This window comes from Nymphaea colorata, chromosome 10 (genome assembly GCF_008831285.2).
Source record: "Nymphaea colorata isolate Beijing-Zhang1983 chromosome 10, ASM883128v2, whole genome shotgun sequence".
NCBI lineage: Eukaryota > Viridiplantae > Streptophyta > Magnoliopsida > Nymphaeales > Nymphaeaceae > Nymphaea > Nymphaea colorata.
In genome coordinates this window covers 2845992-2867753 of record NC_045147.1, presented here as the reverse complement: position 1 = coordinate 2867753, position 21762 = coordinate 2845992, and the positions used below count along the sequence as shown (strand labels likewise).

At 39.0% G+C, this 21762-nt stretch overlaps 1 protein-coding gene across 2 annotated transcripts; it reads left to right on the top strand.

The window, feature by feature from the left end:
- Window positions 1-10324: 10324 nt before the first annotated feature.
- Window positions 10325-13982, top strand: LOC116263106 (ABC transporter G family member 21-like). 2 transcript variants are annotated; one of them, XM_031642697.2, is made up of 5 exons: window positions 10325-11299; window positions 11404-12220; window positions 12303-12524; window positions 12696-12877; window positions 12965-13982. In XM_031642697.2, exons 1-5 carry the CDS (start codon window positions 10976-10978, stop codon window positions 13616-13618), a joined length of 2199 nt encoding a protein of 732 aa, XP_031498557.1. In that variant the 5' UTR covers window positions 10325-10975; the 3' UTR covers window positions 13619-13982. The 2 variants fall into 2 exon arrangements, with proteins under 2 accessions (XP_031498557.1, XP_031498558.1); XM_031642698.2 differs by having other exon boundaries at window positions 10327-11299; window positions 12699-12877.
- Window positions 13983-21762: the final 7780 nt, after the last annotated feature.

Here is a 21762-nt window from a genome sequence, read left to right as displayed (position 1 = left end):
TATGACTTGAGAGGATAATGGTACAGATAAAGCATATGGATTTCAAAATTTATACAGTAGTATTGATAATTTAATAACAACAATAATCATAATAATTATTGTTATAAATTTTTGAACTGGAAACTCAAAGGGGTTGGCGTTGAACGTTGGCTGTGAATGCAAAATATGGCCTTGGTTAATTTAGATCGATCGCCTAATTCTCCCTCCTTGCAGCCTTAATTAGCTTTCATGATAGATAACCGGAGATCAGAACTTTTGGGTATCACTTTTTGTGGGAGAAGACGTTAAACGTACACAACTTAGTCAATTGATACTTAGGGTTTTGATACTTCTCATGAAGACGGTCGGGATCTAGTTTCCTTTGAACTACTTGTTTCAAAAGCCATTATAGTCAATTGATACTTAGGGTTTTAATACTTCTGAAGAAGACGGTCCAGATCTAGTTTCCTTTTGAACTACTTGTTTCAAAGCAATGAGCAGCCATTCAATTAAAAATCCCCAACGCGGTTGGTGCATTGGAAAGGGTGAGGGTTCATTTTGAATACCTAATGCACCAACTTCTTTGCCCCAAAAAAGGGGCACTTATATGTAAATGTAAGCTGAATCATAATGGGGTGCTTTTCTCGAGACACCAAAAGCAGGCATGAACTCTAAAGGGATGGTGGAAGGGTGAGAGCTCCAGCTCTTTGTTGTTGGGTAATAGGATGAATACCCCTCTTACTCTCCCAACAAGGTTGTTGGGTAATAGGATGAATACCCCTCTTACTCTCCCAACAAGTATTCACTTAGAATCTTGGTAGTCATATATTTAAATAAGCTAAAAACAACATAATAATTACTAATGTTCATGTTAAAAATATTTTTATGACGGCTTCAAATTTTTAGCATCCAACAACAGTTGGCCTAGCTTATGATTTCAATTGCTAAAATATGTATATGAAATTGATAGGTGTATGATCCTTAGGTGTACAACCGCTAGGATCTTTTAGTTATCTAAAATTAACGGACAAAAATTTTTTTCCTTGATTTCCGATCGACCTTCATCTTAGAACAATCAAAGGCTAATATAAGAGAGAGAGAAAGAGAGAGAGAGAGAGGAACGTGACATTGATGTTAACAATTTTTTAGTACCTTCAAAACGAAGAAAAGACAGAAGAAAGAAGAGATGGAGACTGACTCAGACGGGTTTCCCACGCTCTTGTGTCCTTTCTATATATATATGACTAGCCGACACTTATCATGGCCCGAGCAAATAACTCCAAGGGCTGGTGTATTCACTGTGGACATGGCCACTAGGACGTCACCAGAAACCGATAGCCTTCACAGAAAATCTCACCTCTCTTAAGACGACGCGTCGATTCAGGCGGGGATGAAAAAGAAAAAGCCAAAGAAGGGAGAACAGCTGTCCCCTTTAAATTGGAAAGAACTCTTTTCCAAGCAGCTTCAATGTCGATGCCGGAGGGTTCATCATTTCGTCGCAAACCGTATGCACCCCCTTTGGTGATCCTCCATCATTCCTCACTACTGTCATCTATGTCTCCCTAGACTTCCCCGCCACTGTCAAAAGAGGAAGAAAAGGAAGGCCTTTTCTGCAGAATGGTCCTGCTTATTCCGAATATCACATCGCGGAGTGGTCGCTGCCTTAACGCCTTAACCTTTTGTCTCCTCTAGTTTTGCAAAATATATAGTCGACAATGCGTTCCTTTAATTTCTGTTGAGCGGGATGATTAATTCTATCAGCGGAAGCCTTCTCTTTCTTCTTGTTCTCAAAGTTTAGAATTGTATTGGTTCCCACCTTACAGTACAAGAACATAGCTTCCCATGAGTCGAACTAGAAACACATCACACGATACTCCTGTAATTGCTATCAACTTTTTGTCGACTTTCACTGATGTGAGTATCGGATAGCAAATAAAACGAGTCTTAATTGTTCTTACATGAAACTATTTTAATTAATTTTAGAAGTTGAGTTCATAACTTTTATAGCTGGAACTGTGATATTTTTTATCACTTTTCTCAATATTTGTAACCATTCATATTAATGCAAATGACATGCATGGCAGGCGCAGTAGAAATAATTAAAAAGTCATGTTTCTTTCTGTCATAGATCATATTAAAAGATGCCAGAAAAGCTAGACCATTCAGTTTATTACATTCTATTTAATATATGATCAATTTACACATTAAAAAAGCATATATGTGTCCCTTCATATCTTGTTTTTTTAGATTCTTCAACATGGAAATCACATCCATGTAGCTTTTCTTGTGAAACACAACTTCATATTATACTCATCAAAGCGCAAACACCATTTCTCACCGGCACCTCACCGAATGCCATGTGTCCTAACAGTGGATTGAGTCCATGCCTTGATGTGACTCATAGTGCTGGTCCGAGCACTTTACAGGCGTGTTCACCACAAAACAGAAAGCCCCTTGGTCTATGAAGACTCTGGTGTGCATTCAATGTCGACCAGGATGTTATTGTGTTTGATCTTTATACTGTTGTTTTGTTTAACCATTAAATTGGGGCTGCAGTACTGTCTCAACAAACATTAGCTCTAAGACAGCCCTAAACCTTTTATATATATATATATATATATATATATATATATATATATATATATATATAAAAGAGGATTTCTCTTCTGGTTTTGTTGTTTACACAGAAGGAGGCATAGTAAAGGACATTTTAATATTTTTAAGGCGTCCAAACACGTTCTTCATATCCCAAGTTGCTCGAGCACAAAATTGAAAGAGACTTATGTGCATCAGGGTGCGTCGTGCTCAGTCTTCGAGACATCACATATGTCCCCTTACCCACTTTCAGAAGACCTTTAATTCACTGCCAAGAGGTAAGTGTCATGCATATGGGTATAAGCATGTGCATATAACCGGCTTCACATAAAATCTGTTTGCTCTCTCATAAGTTATATAATTAACCATGTGTGGAGCTTGGCTCCTCGTACAGTGGATCCCGACAACTGAATAATTTTCAACGTTGAAACTTAACATGTCCTCAACTTCTGCAAGATTTTTCAAGCTAAACTTATCCAAACTATGCTTTTTCTCTATATTATTGTCTTCAAGACCACTGCAACGATGAGGTGTTTCTCCACTACAGCAGTATGCAAACGTGTCGACTTCATCAACCATGCAGTTTTTCTTTTTTCCTTCCGCCTTCGCCAGAAAGGGAGTCCTACGTTGCTCTTAGAAGAACAAGAAGCCGATAGACATGCTTTCTTATAACTTCTCTTTGAGCCATCATGAGCCTGCAACTAACGCACTAAATCAAAGGAAAGAAGGTGCGCAGAAACAGTACTGTGCCTCTCCACAAGATCTACCACGTTTATGGCAGAAGTTGATGTGTTCACTGCTATGGCCGAAGTTCGCCAAACGACAAGGGCATTGTCGAAGATGATTGCGTAGTTTGAAAGAAGGATGGAGACATGAAGAGCGGACAAAGTATTCAGGTCTGAAAATTTTGGTTTCACGCGGTTTTGTAAAACATGCATGGCAAAAGTTTAAAATTAAACAGTATATGTATGATATGATCTGGATTGTAATTAAAAGCTAATGGTGTTCAAAAACTTGAGTCAAGAGGAGTACTTTCTCACCGGTGAGTCGAGGAGACCCACCACTCGGCACAAAGCTGAAACTCCCACCCAACTTTTTAAAGAACACGGTCTGCTTTCAGTACCTCAATGTCAATGTGTCGGTTTTACTGTGCTTCAACTTATGCATTGGTGGCCTCCTTTTTGCAGGATAAGTTGACGCCCCTGAGACTTGAAATAAGTTGGCTGCATACCAGCCTCTACCTCAAGCTGTTATGCTAACCCCCTCTAGGACAAGGGGAATATTTACAATGGAACTTTGCTTTCCAAATAAGAGTTTCCAGGTGGTTTGGAACTTTAGGAGGTCAGACATAGTTAAGGCTTTTCCAAGCTAGTAAAAGGAAGTAATCATTCATGGAACTACACTTGGCCAAATTAAATTGAATCGATGCATCCTGTTTCAATGTATCATGAGAAAGACCCGGAGCTAGATAAAGGCACATTAATAATTAGTTTCAAGTGTATATGACCATCAGTCTCTTTCGTAATTTCATTATTGAAAGCAATGGAGGTTAGCTTGGCCCTAGCTAAATATGACCACGAACAGTCCATATCATGAAAGATCTCACAAGCAGAGCTGTGAAAATTGTAGCAGCACAAATTACAAAAGCTAAAACACTCTTGGTAGGGTCCTGTGATGTGGGCAGTAACAGGAAGCAGACTACATCAAATGCAATGATACATGGCAAATTGCATCCACACTTTATCAAGCTGTGGGGAGGGCTTCTGCCAAAAATGCAGTTTTCTCTCTATATTGTTTGCTTTGCATTTGAATCGTGGATTTCTTGCTGTGATTCTACGAGGCAAAGCTTCTCCATCTCCTTTATGCTAATTAGTCACTTTCAGTTTTATTAGGACGCATGGTTCCTTGATCTCTATTTTGGCGTCATCTCTTTTGTTTGTTATTGGCAACCTGATTCGTCCTGTTACTGCAGCATTTATATTTTGCTGATTAAATTGATTTCCTGTCGTACGTTCAAGGAAGAAAAATGTATTTTGTTTTTTTTTTCTTTTCCCTCTTAAATTCGACTTGGAAGGAATTTTCTCTTTTTCCAATGCGCAAGTTGCGATCATGCTGATGTCTGTATATGAAGTAAATTGAGTAATGAGGCAAAGAACAAAGGTCTCAGGTCAACATTCTTACCTTGCCGATCGATCATATACTTTTGTTGGCAGTTGACCGTGGGTTTCGGTAAAGCGTTTTCCTTTTTGATGAGGGTGTGTTTGACCGATGGTCGTTGAAGTGGTGAAGAATGTCCTCATTTTGCATCTTCCTTTAATCACAGTTTAGTGATCCAAGATTACTTCTCCGGGAGGATTGTTTTCTATCTTGAAAAGGGGGGAAAGTGAGACTTGAAAGAATTTAGCCTAGAGAAGTTATTTGGGACAAACATAACCTACATAATTACTCCAGGCCACCAAACACATTTTACTTTTATAGATTTCTATTGTAAAGTTAAAATCCATGCACGTAAATTAATCATATTTATTTTAAGCACTTATTTTATTATCACCTGTATATTTATAAGCGTGTGATCAGATGTACATGAATGGTCCTCGATGTAAGCTGTATGAAATACAAGGTAAGACTACCCATTACCCACAGTTAAAACCGTGGCCAAATGACCCAGATATGCACCATGCTTCTTGTGCGGGAGTCCAAACTTATGCACGTGGTCCATTTTTATATTATTAGATACCATTTGAGAGCTGGGCTCAATTTTGTGGGGGTAATTATCGCCTGAATAAATTTGAAACCTAAGAGAGAAGGGGGAAGGATAATTAAGATAAATACCCCATTCACTTTAGCCACATACCAGCAGGCCTCAGCCCAAATCAACAGATCTCTCAACGCTATCAGGATAAACTCTTATTTAATCAAGGAGGGAACATGCCGATTACATGTCACTCAGTTCGACCAGTTGCATTACCCATCATTTGGTGTGAAAGATTCTAATAAGACCCCCAAACAAGACATAAAAAGATTAAAGCAGTTCAAAAGTAAGTAATCATAGAAAAGTCAAAAGCTGTAAGACACTACTCCTACACAGGTGGAAGCAGTTGAGAGAGAGAGAGAGAGAGAGAGAGTCACGTGTCAACTTTTATTGTCTTCAAATGTGAAAGACCACTATACTTCCATTTTGAAAAAGTAATTTTATGAATGGTAGTTTGTAAATTCTCAATCAAGTTAATTGAATTATTGGTAACAACTTCAAACCTTATATAATATACATATTATTTTGTATGACTGAGTGGCATAGAAAGGTGAACCTCACTTTCATGCTGTCATCCCTTCAAGATAAAGGGACAACAAAGCGGAGGGAAAATTAGTAAGTGGCATACAGTTGCATGTAGAAAGCAGCAGCCCGTAGGAGTACTGGTTGTTCATACTGGACCATTAATTACAGAATCATTAACTCATCTGAAAACTATTTGAGAACTCTCAAGTGCTACCTTTTCTCATCATACATGGGTAAGATATTCACTGGAAAGTTAACGCATACATGGATTAAAAAATTCACTGGAAAATTCTTAAGTAGCAATATTGAACGGACTTATCAGAAGGGCTTCTCAAGATGATCACTAGGAAAAACAGTTGTACGTCTATGCAACCTTGCTGGTAACTAAACATTCCTTATCTGGGCGCCTAGCTAGGCCTCACGGCTATCGGTCATGATATTTATGTTAGAGTATCAAGTCTGATCCATACTTGATAAGCTTCCCTAATTTTCGCTCGCAGTAAGTTGGCTAGGGCTTGCAGGGGGCAATGCTTTTGCTCGAAAGGTTGGGCATTCGGTTGAATTTTTTTGTAAAGGCATTTATGTTATTTTTCTGCTTTGCAGGTTTTTGCCTTAATCCCATGTTTATGAAGATGCAGTTTTCTCTTGTATTTTGTATTCTTTTGTGATGGTGAAAAACTGTTTTGTCTAGTGACCGTGGACATAGAAAGAACATTGTCTCCGTACATCTTTATGTCTTTTTTTTTTTTTCCTTGACCTTTCAACATTTACGGCCTCAATATATCACGATTCTTGACACATGGAAAACAAGATCTTAAAGGTATCAAGCACTGTAGTTAAAGCATATACGCGGCTGTTGATCAAAAGAATGCCAAGACGTCATAAGGAGATGAGGTTCAGTTTCTTAAGCATGGAGATTCCTGAAAATGAATGCTCAAATAATACAATGACCAGAGGAGTGGCTCATGCAGGAAGGCTGAGTCCCCATCTCTTTCCGGTGGGCAGGGAGAGGCGGCCGGCGCTGTCACCACTCACTTGCATCATTTGCTGCAGCTCCACAGGTGAATGGTATGGGGTGTGTGGGGGCAAGGGGGCCCAAACAGTTGGTGCAGTGCCTAACAGGTAGTGCTTCAAGATTGCAGAACCTTTTCAATCTGCCTTTTTCTCTTCTGCTGATCAAAGAGCAGAATGGGGTGATGGAGTGCTGTTGCGTACGAAAGATGCAGCAGAGAGTGCATTTCCCGAGCCGCTCTAAAACCACCCACCATTGCTTAGTGCGCGGAGCTCGCTCCCACCCATTATGGCAGAAACTGTACTACCCACAGCTCTCATCTCCATAAATCGTCTGGATCTTTTCCATCGCTCATTGTTTTGAGTAGTTGGTGGGGGTGAGAGAGAAAGATAGAGTGAGAGAAATCTTTATTCTACATTGCAAAAGTATAATCCTCACATCTGATGAGCGGAAGCCAACCTAAGAATGGCTGCAGCCCTTGCCCTGCGCTTCTGCCTTGGGAGTAAAGGATTGCTTTGAAAGGTGAACGAACCCGTGTTATACTCATAAACTACAGTGCGTCGCACTGCCATCATTTTTTTGTAAAAATATAATCATCGAATATGAAGTTAGAGGAATACTAAGAACAGGCTAGATAATTTCTATCCACCATATGACGTGGGAAAGGGCCATGATCCAAAGAATCTTTACATCCAGCCATATACTTGGCATAACTCCATACGTCCATACATTGTTAGACTAGATCAATCTTGTATTCCATATACCTATACTACAATAATGGACGCACATGCTTTTGGCAATTTGGCCATGCCATCACCACTATCTACACCAACTGAACGTGCCAAAAGTTGCTTGAATGTTCTGAAAGAGCTTATAATACCTAGGCCACTAAAATGCCCACCACATTTCTCCCCGATCGGCTTCCCTATGAGATAATAAGAATGTAATGCAGTTAATTTGTTCTAAATCGAACCTTCCTTCCACAACCTTGGGATCACTACTTTTGGCGTTCAATCAAAAAATATTTTAGGCTACCCATCCGCAACAACAGCTTGAGGTGTTGATTGAAAGCGACCGGTTTTCATTTCAAGTGTTAGATATATCAACATCGTGTGCTGTAAAAAGTAAAAAAATGGATCAACGATGTGTAGGTTAAAGCACGCAGGACGGCAAACGAAGGCACTAAAAATACTCCTTATACCCTAAGAGATAATGGATTGGATGGCAGCTTCAGCTCTTTGTACCCCATCTGTGATGCACTTCTGAATGCCTGATGTCAGAGAGGGAGAACAGATCGGCTCATTTGCTTTTGAGGACTCAAGCTTTCGCTTGCAGTAGGAAGTTTACATGACGATTGACCATTAGGGTATGTTTGTTTGCAGGGCAAAATTATCATGGTCGGTTTTGATTATACTCCATCTCGCCTTTAATTGCTGTAGCAAATAAATGCACCTCATGAAAAAGGTGAACTATCGGTTACATGTCCAAGCTAGTTTTATCAAAGATTTCTGGCACCTCCACAAAAAGAAAAAGTAAAACATGCTGATGTTGCATCATAGATGGGGAGTCTTAGATAGGCTGTCGCCGCCTCACCCTACCCTATATTGATCGCATGATATATTTGATTCAGAGGACAATTTTCACTTTACTAAAGAAGGCCCGTCATGTACATCAAAACAGAAGAAATGATCAACGAATGGCCTTTTATGTGTAAAAAGGGTTAGACCCACAGGGTGCACACTTTTTCCATAATGTAATAATTACTCATATGGAGGGCACCCTTGGTAATTTCTCCAATCCATCAAACATCATTTTATTGTAAAACTTCTGCCCTTCTTTCGTTGAAGGGGCAAGTAATCCTCATCTCCTAACAAACAAACAGGGTAAATTCAATTTGGGCAGAACTTGTGTTTCTTTCGAACAGAACTTGTGTTTCATTCAAACACCTCATCTACTCCATACCTACCCAAAGCTTTTATTTAAAAACGTACGCGTCTAGGTGCCATGAAAAACACTGAAAAGAGACAATTGACATGCAAAAAGAATAGCGCTCTTTCTTACATAGTTGGCAAAGTGTTCGCTCTTTGTGTGAAGGATTGATGTGGCTGTAGTTGGACGATCGATCACCATTTGACAACTTATGAAGATGTACCTCAAAACTGTGCGAAGTTCTTGGGAGGGAAGGGAGGGGGAGATACTCGGCAGAGGGCGAACCCCTTTCTCTTCTACCTTAACCTCTAGGGTTTAGGCTGCTTCAGGAACTGAGTGGAAAGTGATATACCACATCAACTAAAATGTTATGCTGAGTTAAACTATACATCCAGTGTTTTTTACTTATATTTGAAGGAATTTTGTTTTCAGCACATCTTATAATGTTACAAAAGATAGAGACCATATATCTTTTGTAGTTTAGTTAATAAGTGTAGAACTTTTCACGGGAACTATCAAATAAGGTTTCAAAGTAAACATTATTTACCTCACGAGGCAATAAAAATGTTAGCTAGAACGATGACAGTTGAATTCAGTAATGCAATGTAACATATTGGACAACTACCAATCTGAAATGAACAGTCGATCTCTGTCATCGAGAACACAAGATCAGCCCAAAATTTGGGGTTATAATCAAACGCCTCTTCGCTTTCAATCCTCTAGAACGGAAAGGACATCCCAACATAAAATCCAAGGCTAAAACCAGAGATGGGGATAGGAATCTTAAGGAGGCCTAGCAAGATCATTGCCACCGCTCTTCTCAGGTAGCCGCAGGTGTTGATTCCCTAAGAGGTAACGGCCACTTACAGTCGTTCCCTTTTGTCTACTTTCCCTTGTGGGCTATTAAAACCACCATTTCGGGAATCGTTAATGTGGAAATCTTACGTCAGTGCTTTTAGGAGTAGCAATTGAGGAGTCCTACCCTTCTCTCTAATTGTGTAAAAAGCCTATCAGATTCACCTTGAACACCGCTAGCAGCCATCACCGTTCTGCACTATCCGATCATATACAAAACGTATTCTTTCTGCAATTAATAAAGTCTAGCCTAAGTTAAAGGGGGAGAGAGAGAGAGAGAGAGAGAGATAGAGAGCTCCACCAACATTAATTCTTAAGATGGACAGCCATCAACCATTCTTTTTATTCGCCATATTCTGCAAGAAGAACAAGACGGCATAATAGACTGTTGTGGGAAAGTACATCAATTTCTCTCATGTGCTCACTAGCATTCTATCGCCAAGACATGGGTTGCAATGACAAAAGCACACGTGTATGCAAAAGAGAGCTTTTAAGAATGCAGAACCAAGAGAGAGAGAGTGAGAATCTTTAAGGACAGTGGGTGGGTGTCTTTCTAAAAGAAAAGCAGTCATGTTCCTCTTCCTGTCCTCTCTTCCTTCCTAGTTTAGGGACCCTATAGTCTAAACAACAGGGGCCCCCTTCTCACATTTACACTTTTATGAGGCGCAAGGAGCTGTATAAGAGGGGGTTGAGGGAGAAGAAGAGGTACAAGCAACAGCAGCAAACCCCCTTTCTGCTACTGCCTAAGCCTGTAAGCCTTTTCATGCATCATCATCATCACCCGTATCATTGCACCGCTAGGACAGGTGATCTGCAGCAGCCGGACTCCGGAGCCTGCATACTTCGTTCAAAATTCTCATTCTGATACTGTGAGCAGAATTATATCGCTACGGCCATCGTGACACAGTGATCATCGTCGTGATCATCACAGTAATCGCATCATAAGATTGAAATTAGAGTAGGAAAAATTCTGTTGGTCTGGTAAAACTTGCATCCGCGTCACACACCCACAATCGAAGCTTTGAAAAAGTTGGCTCCAGATATGATCATTCGTCGGACATATACAACTGCAGTGTGTTTCATTTGCATGTGAAAGGCATCTGTTCAGCACTCTCTGCTGCCAAGTCATTATATACTTCGTCTTCTCCCACATCCCCACCCACGCCCCCCCCACCATCCCCTCTCTTTTCTTTGTGCCGCTCCCGTTTGTCTTTTCGTCGATTTATTTAGTTAAAGACCGTCTGCGTGGCCTCCTCTCCATCTTCTTTTTACCACTGTCTATCTCATCTTTTCCTCATCCAAAGCGTTTGTTTCCACTCAAAGAAACAATGATGGCTCCTGAAGATCGGTCGGATGAACGAGCCGTGATCGGCGGTTCATCCAATCTTCCCGTGGCAGCTGCTGCTGCAAATAAGCCTCCTGGAGAGGTCAGAATCGTCTGCGACGAGCCTCACGACTACCACCACCATCCTCCCTCTGCTCTGGCCTTGGTTTCCAGTTCACCACCGCGATGCTTGAACACCACTTTTAATTCTCCTCTTCCAACTCCTCCTGCTCTGATCGAACCACGATCACCCTCGCAACAACCGCAGCAGAGTTGCAGTGGCCATTCTTTGGTTCTGTCTCGGCCTCTGCGTCCTGTTATTCTAAAGGTAACCTATTGTTCATCTCCTGATTTGACCAACTTTCATTATCTTGCTTTCAGTTTGCGACGACATTGGTGGCAGTTTATTTATCCATTTACATTGTCTTGTAGTTTGAAGACGTCGGTTACAAGGTTAAGGTGGACTCAAGCAACAATGGCGGCTTCTGCTTGCCTGGGAAATCCACCATTCTGGGGAGCACCCCTGCAGAGAAGACCATCATTGAAGGGGTAACAGGGTTGGTCAGACCAGGGGAGATGCTAGCAATGTTGGGTCCTTCTGGAAGTGGGAAGACCACCCTTCTCACTGCCTTAGCAGGAAGGCAGCAGGGGAAGGTCTCTGGTAGCATCACCTACAATGGGCAGCCTTTCTCTGCCTCTGTGAAGAGGAGGACGGGCTTCGTGAGCCAGGATGATGTGTTGTACCCTCACCTCACGGTCATGGAGACCCTCTTCTTCTCTGCGCTGCTCAGGCTCCCTAGCACACTGAGCAGGGAGCAGAGGATGGAGCAGGCGGAGCACGTGATGCAGGAGCTTGGTCTGAACAAGTGTAGGAACAGCATCATCGGGGGAGCTTTGGTGAGGGGCATCTCTGGTGGTGAACGCAAGAGGGTGAGCATAGGGCAGGAAGTGCTCATCAACCCGAGCCTGCTGCTGCTGGACGAGCCCACCTCTGGCATGGACTCCACAACAGCATTGAGGATCGTGTGCACCCTCCAAGGCCTAGCTAGAGGGGGCCGGACGGTTGTCACCACCATTCACCAGCCGTCTAGTAGGCTGTTCCACATGTTTGACAAGATTCTGCTGCTGTCTGAAGGCCACTGCATCTATAGTGGCAAGGCATCTGAGGCCATGGGATATTTCTCTTCCCTTGGATTTGTTCCATCAGTTGCCATGAATCCTGCTGATTTCTTGCTTGATCTTGCCAATGGTAGTCAAACAGCTACTCTGCCCCCATTACTTCTTTCACTTTTCAATCCTTCAAGCCGAGTAACTTCTCAATCAATTTACAGGTGTTGCACCGGATTTGGGGACGATACCTGGTGGCATAAACGTCATGGAGAAATATGATAACAACTCTAATTCTGCCATCAAGCAATCCTTGATCTTGTCATACAACAAGAACCTCGCTCCTTCATTAAGAACAGAGCTACTTTCTTGGGACCAACATAGCTCTTCTCTTACACACATTAAGCAGAAAAAGTCTACTGAAGATATTCCACATTTAGGCCATGGTTAGTACAAGGCTATAGCTGGTTTTTTCCATAGTTAGCATTGTGCTTTTTCTTTAATTTTGTGGCACTTCCTACTGGCAGCTACGTCCCTATCAACAAGCATAAACGATGTTGTTGTTAATTTAAGTAACTACAAACAGCTAAGTGGGAGACTTAATGAATGAACTAAAGCAGGTACCGAAAAGCAGTGGAGCACAAGTTGGTGGGAGCAATTCAGAGTACTGCTGACAAGGAGTTTGAAGGAAAGGAGGCATGAGTCTTTCTCAGGCCTAAAGATTCTTCAGGTGGTCTCTGTTTCAATCCTCTGTGGTCTAATGTGGTGGCACTCCAAAGTGTCCAACCTCCAAGATCAGGTATACATTAAAATTCATTAATACATTCCTACCATCTTTATATCACACAATCTTTATTAATATTGATCTTGTTGCTTTGAATTCTAGGTGGGCTTGCTCTTCTTCTTCTCCATCTTCTGGGGCTTCTTCCCACTCTTCAATGCAGTGTTCACCTTCCCACAGGAGACGCCGATGCTAGTAAAAGAACGCCGTTCCAGGATGTACCGCCTCTCTTCCTACTTCGTGGCCAGGATGGTCGGTGATTTGCCCATGGAGCTAATCCTCCCCACACTGTTTGTGACCATATCCTACTGGATGGGAGGTCTCAGGCCAAGCGTGCAAACGTTCGTTCTCACCCTCCTCGTCATCCTCTTCAGCGTTCTGGTGTCTCAGGGTATAGGCTTAGCCCTCGGTGCCGTGCTCATGGACGTCAAGCAAGGGGCCACCTTGGCCTCAGTCTTGATGCTCACCTTCCTCTTGGCTGGTGGTTACTACGTTCAGCACATTCCTTTCTTCATGTCTTGGCTCAAGTACTTCTCCTTTAGCTACTACTGTTATAAGCTACTGCTTGGTGTTCAGTACTCGGAACAAGACTCCTATGTCTGCGGTGACGGCGCTCTTTGCAGAGTTGCAGACTACCCAGCGATAAAGCATATGGGGCTCGACCACAAGGGGTTTGATGTGGCTGCATTGACTGTCATGCTTGTTGGTTACAGGCTGATAGCTTATGCTGCCCTAAGAATGGGCAAGGCAGCACGTTAACAATTGCATATTTAGTTTCGTGATCATTTCCCGAAACCTCTGTCAGAGGAAGTGTAAAAGGAATTTGTCCCAAACAATGTCTGACGCTCGCCGCTGTTTTTGGGCTGCTCTTCAAGAAGGTGAAGGGGGCCTTTCTTTGATCTTCTACAGATTTATATCAATGTTTTTCCTTGGAAGAAAGTAAGAAGACATTAAGCTGGAGAATGTATAAAATGATGAGCCTTTCTGAGATCAAGACTATCGTGCTTTGATATTGGTTTCTTTAACTCATATCTACTGAAGATGTTTTTTTTTTTTTCTACTTTTTTGTTCCTTTTGGTGATAAAAGTGAGAAATCCTAAACCATTCCTTACCTTCTGATTCATGAGGTGCATCTTCTCTCGCCTCCCTTAATGGTTATGAGCATTATTAAGTGTTGTTTTCCAAATCGCTTAGCTGGGGACTGATGATGTTTGGAAATCAAATCGATTAGAAAAAGCGTGCTTCTTGACTTTGAGGGAATGACTACATTATATACACGTTACTGAAACCCACTAAATCTTTGTGGGCATATCTAGGACCAACTTGTCAATTTGATGGTGCAAGGTGACCGTGTTGTACGTTTTACCAAGTTGGACTTAATAAGATTCTATGTAATTGGATTCTTCTTTGCTTGGGTTCATATTCTTTTAAAATCCCCTTCGGATCCGACAAGCGTAAGATCTGATGTTTTCTGGAATCTTTATCGAATTCCATTCGGATATCAGACTTGGATTCAAATTTAGTAACTGGATCTAGATTTCTTTACTGGATCCAGCTAAATAGAATTTGAACACCCTAGTCATATTCAACACTTAAGCATACAGTGCATGAATATTTGCATTCCTTAAAGGGGACCAGTAATTACATTCCACCTATGAGAATAAGTTCGAAATAGATAATTTCATATTAATGACGACTATATGCATCGTTGAGCCCACCTTGTGCGTTGATTTATATGTCATTCCCAATAACTTTGGTAAATGACAATCTTGTATAGTTCGAAGAACACGGTGGACTTACTAAAGCATTTTGCTTTTTTCAGAACACTAAACTTATGTATGACGACTTATCAGCACACTTAAAAACACTTCCAAATTTTAAATTCCTTGGATCAAATAAAACATTCCCTTAGCAAAATCATCATTCCCTGTTTCTTGTCTGCTCGAGTTATGAAGTTTGGACTTATGGTTGCTGTCCAATTGATAAAGGCTAAGATACAATATCATTATAATTAGATACTTGAAATAGAATGGGAGAGCTTGTGCAAGCCTAAGATTGGTCTAATGCATCAACTAAACTACGAAAGCACGAATTCATGAGGTTCCACATGAAGGACATTCCCATATGGCCAGCTTTTGGAAATAATCACGTAAACTACCTTCAAATTTCTGATTTTTATAATAGGGATGCCAATATGTTTGATTTAGATTAGATGTCCGACAGAACCGTTCCAAAAAAAATCAGATATGGAAAAAAAGTTATATCAGATTAAGAAATCTGGATTCAGATAGAAGAAATGGCATTTCTTATTGAGATATATATAAATATCAGATTCAGATTCGAGTTGAATTAAGTTTTAAACAAACAGGTGCCCTTACATTTTGAAAATTAGCCAGGTCTGATTCAAGATTCAGATTCAGGTATCAATGTAAAAATTGGATACGGATCAGATTTAGATTTCAGATTTGGATTTGGGTATGTCTTTTCTTCATTCATATCTGAATCTGAATCCAAACATATGGATATCCAAAAACGTGGATGTGGTTATGAGTGTATCTAATTTGAATTTGATCGGTTGACATCCTTATTTTTATATGCATGCTTAATTTTTTTGTGGATGATTGACAAACAGGGGACGACATTTTTGAGTGCCCCCTCAATTTGATGCCCTTATTTGATGCTTTTAGTCAATATTTGGGCTATATCAAGAAATTCATTGATGCAAGGCCTGTTTCTAATACTGTGACAAAAAAGTAGGTCCAAAATGAAATTTTTATCCCATATACAACAAAATTGATGATAATTAATTAATTTATGGACCATTTTCATTATAAAATTTGAAAAAAAAAAATCCGTTGACCTGAACAAATGATTTTTTTTCTTCCAAATGCGAATAGGCTGGAATTAAACTAAAAGTGAGTTGGCTGCTAGTTGGGCTTCAGGACTGATAGAGAGTCTGCCTAATACCAGCTCATATTTTTTCAAAAAAAAAAAAAAAAATCTACTGTATTCATTGTCTTTTGTACAAAATTCTTCCAATCATTCTCAAAATAAGGCCTAACCATTTTAGGGTTTCCTTTCCCATCTTCTTCTTTCCATCTGCCTTCACAATTTTTATTCTTTTTATTTTTTAGTTAAATCTGACCATCACAATTTTTGTTCAGCTGCTATTGGTGATAGTAGGTCAGAATGAAAGCAACTTTTCCGGTGAGCGAAATAAGCAGTAAGTATATCGTAATCGACTAACAAGAAGTCTTTAATGCTTAAAATTTGCAGTATGAACTATTTCAGATCCAAGATGACTCTTGTGAAATCAACACGCCATTTATCGGCAAACGTAACCAAGACAAATGCCATTAATGGTGACTTAGAAGTCCTGATATTGCACATGAATGGCATATATATATATATATATATATATATATATATATATATATATATATATATATATATATATATATATATACCATTCAACAGTCCATTAGTAAGGCCGTTTACATTGAAGGGGTTTGAAGTTCGAATCCTATGATCGTTATAACTATAACTCTCTACTATATTGCACCTCTCAGCTGCAAATTATGGTCAGTGAATCATCTAAGTTAAAGGATGTACCAAACATGTGAAGAGTCACATGTGCGAACCAGATGCACCCTGTTGCTATACCACATATAATTATTTGGCATCAAGGCGATACCACATATAATTATTTGATCAAGCTTCTTTTTTTGCTGTCAATTTGCGCCATCAATCTTTCAAATGCACAAACTGACGAAAGTTTCATCAGGAAGCATGTCTCAAAGCTCAAGTGATACCAAAGTAAGGCATAAAAAGTAATCTGCCCAAATACAGTGACAAGAATGCATGACATACTATCTTTACCATTCGTTTAATTTGCCCATCTAACAATTATTCATACGACTGGCAGACATAGAACTAGCTGCTGATGCGATAACATGACGACGGCCGTTGATCAGAGAAATGGAGGGCGGCGATGCATGTGATCCAACACTTTGTTCTCCGATTTGGCAGAATATGTGGCTACTTAATTGGCGACTCTGATTGCAAGAGATAAAAATGTTCTCCTTGTCTTCCTAGTAGACAATGTTCTGTGTCTAAGTCACAGGCGCCAAATGCATCTGCTTCCATTATGTCAAAATCAAGTCTTCAATGCTTGTTGTGGTCGTCTACAAGGAACAAAAGTCGTTCGACTGTGAGTTTGGAGCACTGCAAACAAAAGAAGTTGGCGTTCTCTCTCACTTCAAAAGGTGGATGGATGAATTCATAATAAAAGACAGGCATCACAAGTTTCGTGGATAGAGGCCTACTTTTACTGAACAGAAACTTAGTTACCATGGTTTTAGCCTGTGATGCGAGGAAATTAACTGCACTTAAAAAGGAACTCTGGGGCTGATATTCCTCTAGGCTGATTGAATATGCAGTGTTTTCTTCTCTGTTCTTTATGCATGATATATACTGAGAAAAAAGAAAAACCAACTTGAAAGTATAACCTAAAAGAGTATAGTTTTCATGCATGTTCGACAGTTGAAAGAGAAAGTTTTACACCTACCAACAAGTTTTTCAATTTATGAGCAGTCTTTGAAAAGAAGGTTTGAAAATGTTTCTGTTTTTGTTTTCTAAAAGATCATTACAGCATCGTTTTGTTCCCATTCGATTAGCACAACATGTTCTTTGTTCCCCTTGGAACACTTAATCTAGACCAACACCTATGACCCCAGAAAAGAGTCGACGCTTCATATGTTGAAAAGGGAAGACAGAAAGCCGATCATTATAGACCGTTCAATTTTATATCCACGTTTAAAAGTGCCAGAGTATCTGCTGTCTGCTCACAGTGACTTTAGCCACATCAAGCTTCCCAAAGCATTGTTTACTCATTCTTTGTTCTTTTAATGCAGAGAACTTTTTAGTAAAATAAGATGTTCTAATGCATAATCATTAGAAAAGATGCTTGCCAATAACTTGGGCTTAATGTTGAACACCAGTGGAAGCTAGAATTTTTTTTGTCATAGGGGCCAAACTATAGTTTCAAAATTTTAATAAGGACTGAAAGATAAATTTTCAAGTTTTTTATATATGTTACATTAAATTTTCAAAATTTATAAATAAAACTTCCTCTTTTCTAAATCCGAGGGAGGGCCATAGGCCCATGGCCCCTACCGGCCCCCCTTTGCCTTTGCCCTTGATGTTGATGAGCATTAGAATTTAATTACTTATGCAGTTTCTACTGTTGGAGAATATATATCTGTTTGGGAGATGAAAGCCCTCTAAATATCTGATATTGGAGACCAGGAAGTTGGAAGAAGTCACTGCATTACTGATTCACCATCATGTAGCACGCCTATTGAGTTTGCGCACCCGAAACACAATATGTGTGCCTTGCTTGCCCCTAAGTCACATTTCGTGTATGGGTATGGGGTTACTGGTACAGACATTTCCATTTTAAAAATTGTGGGCACAAAGATACGACAAAAAAATGCGCAAAATTCCACACGACATAAAAACTCCACAAGAAATATGCAAATTCCACAAAAAATATGTTAAATTCCATAAAAAAGTGCAAAAATCACAACTACCGTGTCCAGGTGTGTGGTCATATGCATGTCGGTGTGTCAACATCGATATGACTGCTTATATATATAAAGGGAACTTTGATAAACCGGACCAGAGGCAAAAATTAGACCTATTAAAATTAATTATTAAAATATTTTGTTGCAATCAATCCTTATAGATATGATCACAAGAGTGATTTGGTGAAAAACATATATTAAATTAGTCATTTGCTTACTTAAATAATGTATTTTTTAATAATAAAAGATGAATGGCTATTATAACATCAAAATTTTGGTGGTAGAAAGATCATTTTGTTTCACAAAAATGAATTGATCTAAAGCTTGATTTATATTAAATTAGTATTTATAAACACATTAGAAGGTTCACATTTTGCTTAAGGGAGAATAACAAACGACGGTAAAAATAAAAATGCACAAACAAAAATTACACAAATAGCTTTGATAAATTTCACCAATAAACTCAACCATAGCTTACACATGAAATCACGATACAAATGGACTGAATTCATACGATCTATTTAAATAGGTGACCGTTGTGTGTAGACAGGAACAACAAACATAAAATTATGTTCCTAACATTTAAATCTCAAAACAGTAGCTCAATGAAGCTACAGATGTACTCACTCAATTACGGCATAAACAAGTAAGGTGGCCTAAGATCACAGCCTTTTATTATAGCTTCAGTGCCAACAAATCTGGTGAATAGTTGCACACACATAGACATTAGAAAAAGTTACTTACTCAGCACCGTCCACTAAATCTTGATTTAGAAGTAATTAGCAGAGAAAGAAGACAAGGTGTTTAAGATGTTAGCAGGTTCATGATAAGAGTTTAATAATCTCATAAGCCAAATTCTGATGATGTACTCCATTCCCTCATTCAACATAAATGTGTGCTCTATTATCCATCAGGAAAAAACTCAAAGAAGGTGATTACTTGATGTTGTGCATGATAAAAAGTCTTTCACTCAAATTGCATATGGTTCGGCAGTCTCAGCCTTAGGACATGGGTCTATGTGTTTCGAAAAAATCCCACATTAAACCAAGTTCTGTATGTTTCTAAGTGGTTAGTCAACTTACTATCTATAAGTAAATTGACAAAAGAATTAAATTGTTGTGTGATATTTTGTGAGAAGAAGGTGATTCTTATGGACTGCCACCATCGTACGAAGATTGGTGAGAGCATTGAAGAGAATGACCTATATACAATAAATATGTCTCAACAGATAGTACTAGCAGCAATAAACACTACAGTGGAAGCGAAGTTATGGTACTATAGATTAGGACATCCGTCAAATAAAGTCATGATGACTATGTTTCCACACTTAAAGTCTGATGTAGGAAGTTGTGAAGCCTGCACAATGGCTAAAGTGACTCGGTTGCCATTTCCAAACTTTGAAAGTACGTTTGATTCCTATCTTGAACTAATATGTACAGATGTATGAGGACCAGCCCGTGTAACTAGACATGCTGGATTTAAATAGTTTGTAACGTTCATCGATTGTAAATTTACATTTAGAGCAACTTGGGTCTATTTTTTTGAAAAAAAAAATTGATGTGTTTATAATTTTCAGTGAATATTATCAGTTTGTGAAAACACAATATAGTAAAAATATAAAAACTTGGAGGTTTGATAATAGAGGTGAGTATATCAACTCAAATTTTGACAGTTGCACTAAAGAAAAGAGGATTTTACATCAAACAATAGGCAGAGGTTCACCTCAAAAGAATGGGGTAAGTGAGACAAAGAATAGGCAACTACTTAATATAGTCAAGTCGATTATGTTTCAAATGAATGTGTCTGCTATTTTCTAGTCTAATGTAGTTTCTTATGGTTGTTATTTGATAAACAACACTCCAAGTAAAAGTCTAGGAGGAAAAGGCCCACTTGAAATACTAAATAATAGACCAAATACCATTATGCATTTATGTGTGTTTAGATGTTGGATGCATATGATATGTTCATCTATAGGAGCATGCGAGAAACAAATCACAAAAACATGCAATAAAGTGCATATTTTTGGGCTACTTACATAATAGAAAAGGTTATAAATGTTGTGATCTAGCAACACAAAAGCACCATGTTTCAAAAGATGTAAAATTTGTGGAAAATAAATCTTGTTACTCAAAATCACATGTTGATGTTTTCAGCAAGGGAGAGCAATTTAAAGTTCCATTAGTTATTATAAGTAAAGAGGATGAAAATAAAAATATTGTTAGCTCTAAAAATCAAATTGCAAGTCAGATTCAAGATTAACCAATTCAGCTAAGAAAAACTACAAGAACAGGATAGACCCCAACCTGATTTATTGATTTTCACATCTACCTTGTGAAGAAATTTCCAGAAAAAGTTATTGATTGCAAACAACTTTTAGATAGAGGTACTCAATATGAAAATCACCTGTCAAATGGATAATAGACCGAAACATAGCTATGATGATGCCAAATATGAGGAAAAGTAGCACAAAACTATGCAGGATGAACTTGCAGCACTCGAGAAAAATGAAAGTTGGGAATTAGTCAAGTTCCCAGAAAACAATTAGTAGATTGTAAATGGACATATAAAATAAAATACAATAATAAAGTTGAATTAGAGCGATCAAGACTCGTAGCCAAAGTGTTCACTCAAGTTCAAGGTATAGATTACCAAGAAACCTTCAATTTAGTAGCTAATATGAAATTTTTAAGAGTATTGTCATCCATGAACGCAGTAAAAGGATGGAAGTTATATCAAATGGATGTGGAGTGTGCATTTCTTCACGGTAAATTAGATGAAAAAAGATATATGGAACTTCCTCAAGGACTTAAAGTTGACTCCAAACAACCCTTGGTTTATATGCTAAAAAGGTCCCTTTATGGGTTAAAGCAGTCTCTCAAGGCCTGGTACTCTAAGCCAAGCTCACAATTAATTGAAGGAGGTTTCAAAATGTGTGTTGCTGATCATTCATTATTCTCTCAGTTACAAGTAGAAGAATCATAAATTGAAGGAGGGTTCAAAAAGCGTATTGTTGATCGTTTAAAATTCTCCGCAGTTACAAGTAGAGGAATCACAATTGTAGTTATTTATATGGATGATATAGTGCTCACAAACAATTATACAAAATTTATTGATAAAACCAAAGGATCTTGGTACACTCAACTATTTTCTTGGTATGGAAGTCTCATATTTAAAGGAAGGGATGATCGTTTGCTTGATAAAGTATATATGTGATTTGCTTAAGAAAGCAGGAATGTTAAATGCAAAGGAGGCTGATACACCCATTGGAGTTACATTTGAAGCTAGATTGCCATCAAGGTGAGTGTATAAAAGAAAAAG

What these genes read in the sequence shown, in the direction of transcription:
- LOC116263106 (XM_031642697.2), top strand. Translation starts at nt 10,976, where the DNA reads ATGATGGCTCCTGAAGATCGGTCGGATGAACGAGCCGTGATCGGCGGT. An exon ending in TGCGTCCTGTTATTCTAAAG is followed by an intron (nt 11,300 to 11,403) that starts GTAACCTATTGT and finishes ATTGTCTTGTAG; the next exon opens with TTTGAAGACGTCGGTTACAA. An exon ending in TATTCCACATTTAGGCCATG is followed by an intron (nt 12,525 to 12,695) that starts GTTAGTACAAGG and finishes AATGAACTAAAG; the next exon opens with CAGGTACCGAAAAGCAGTGG.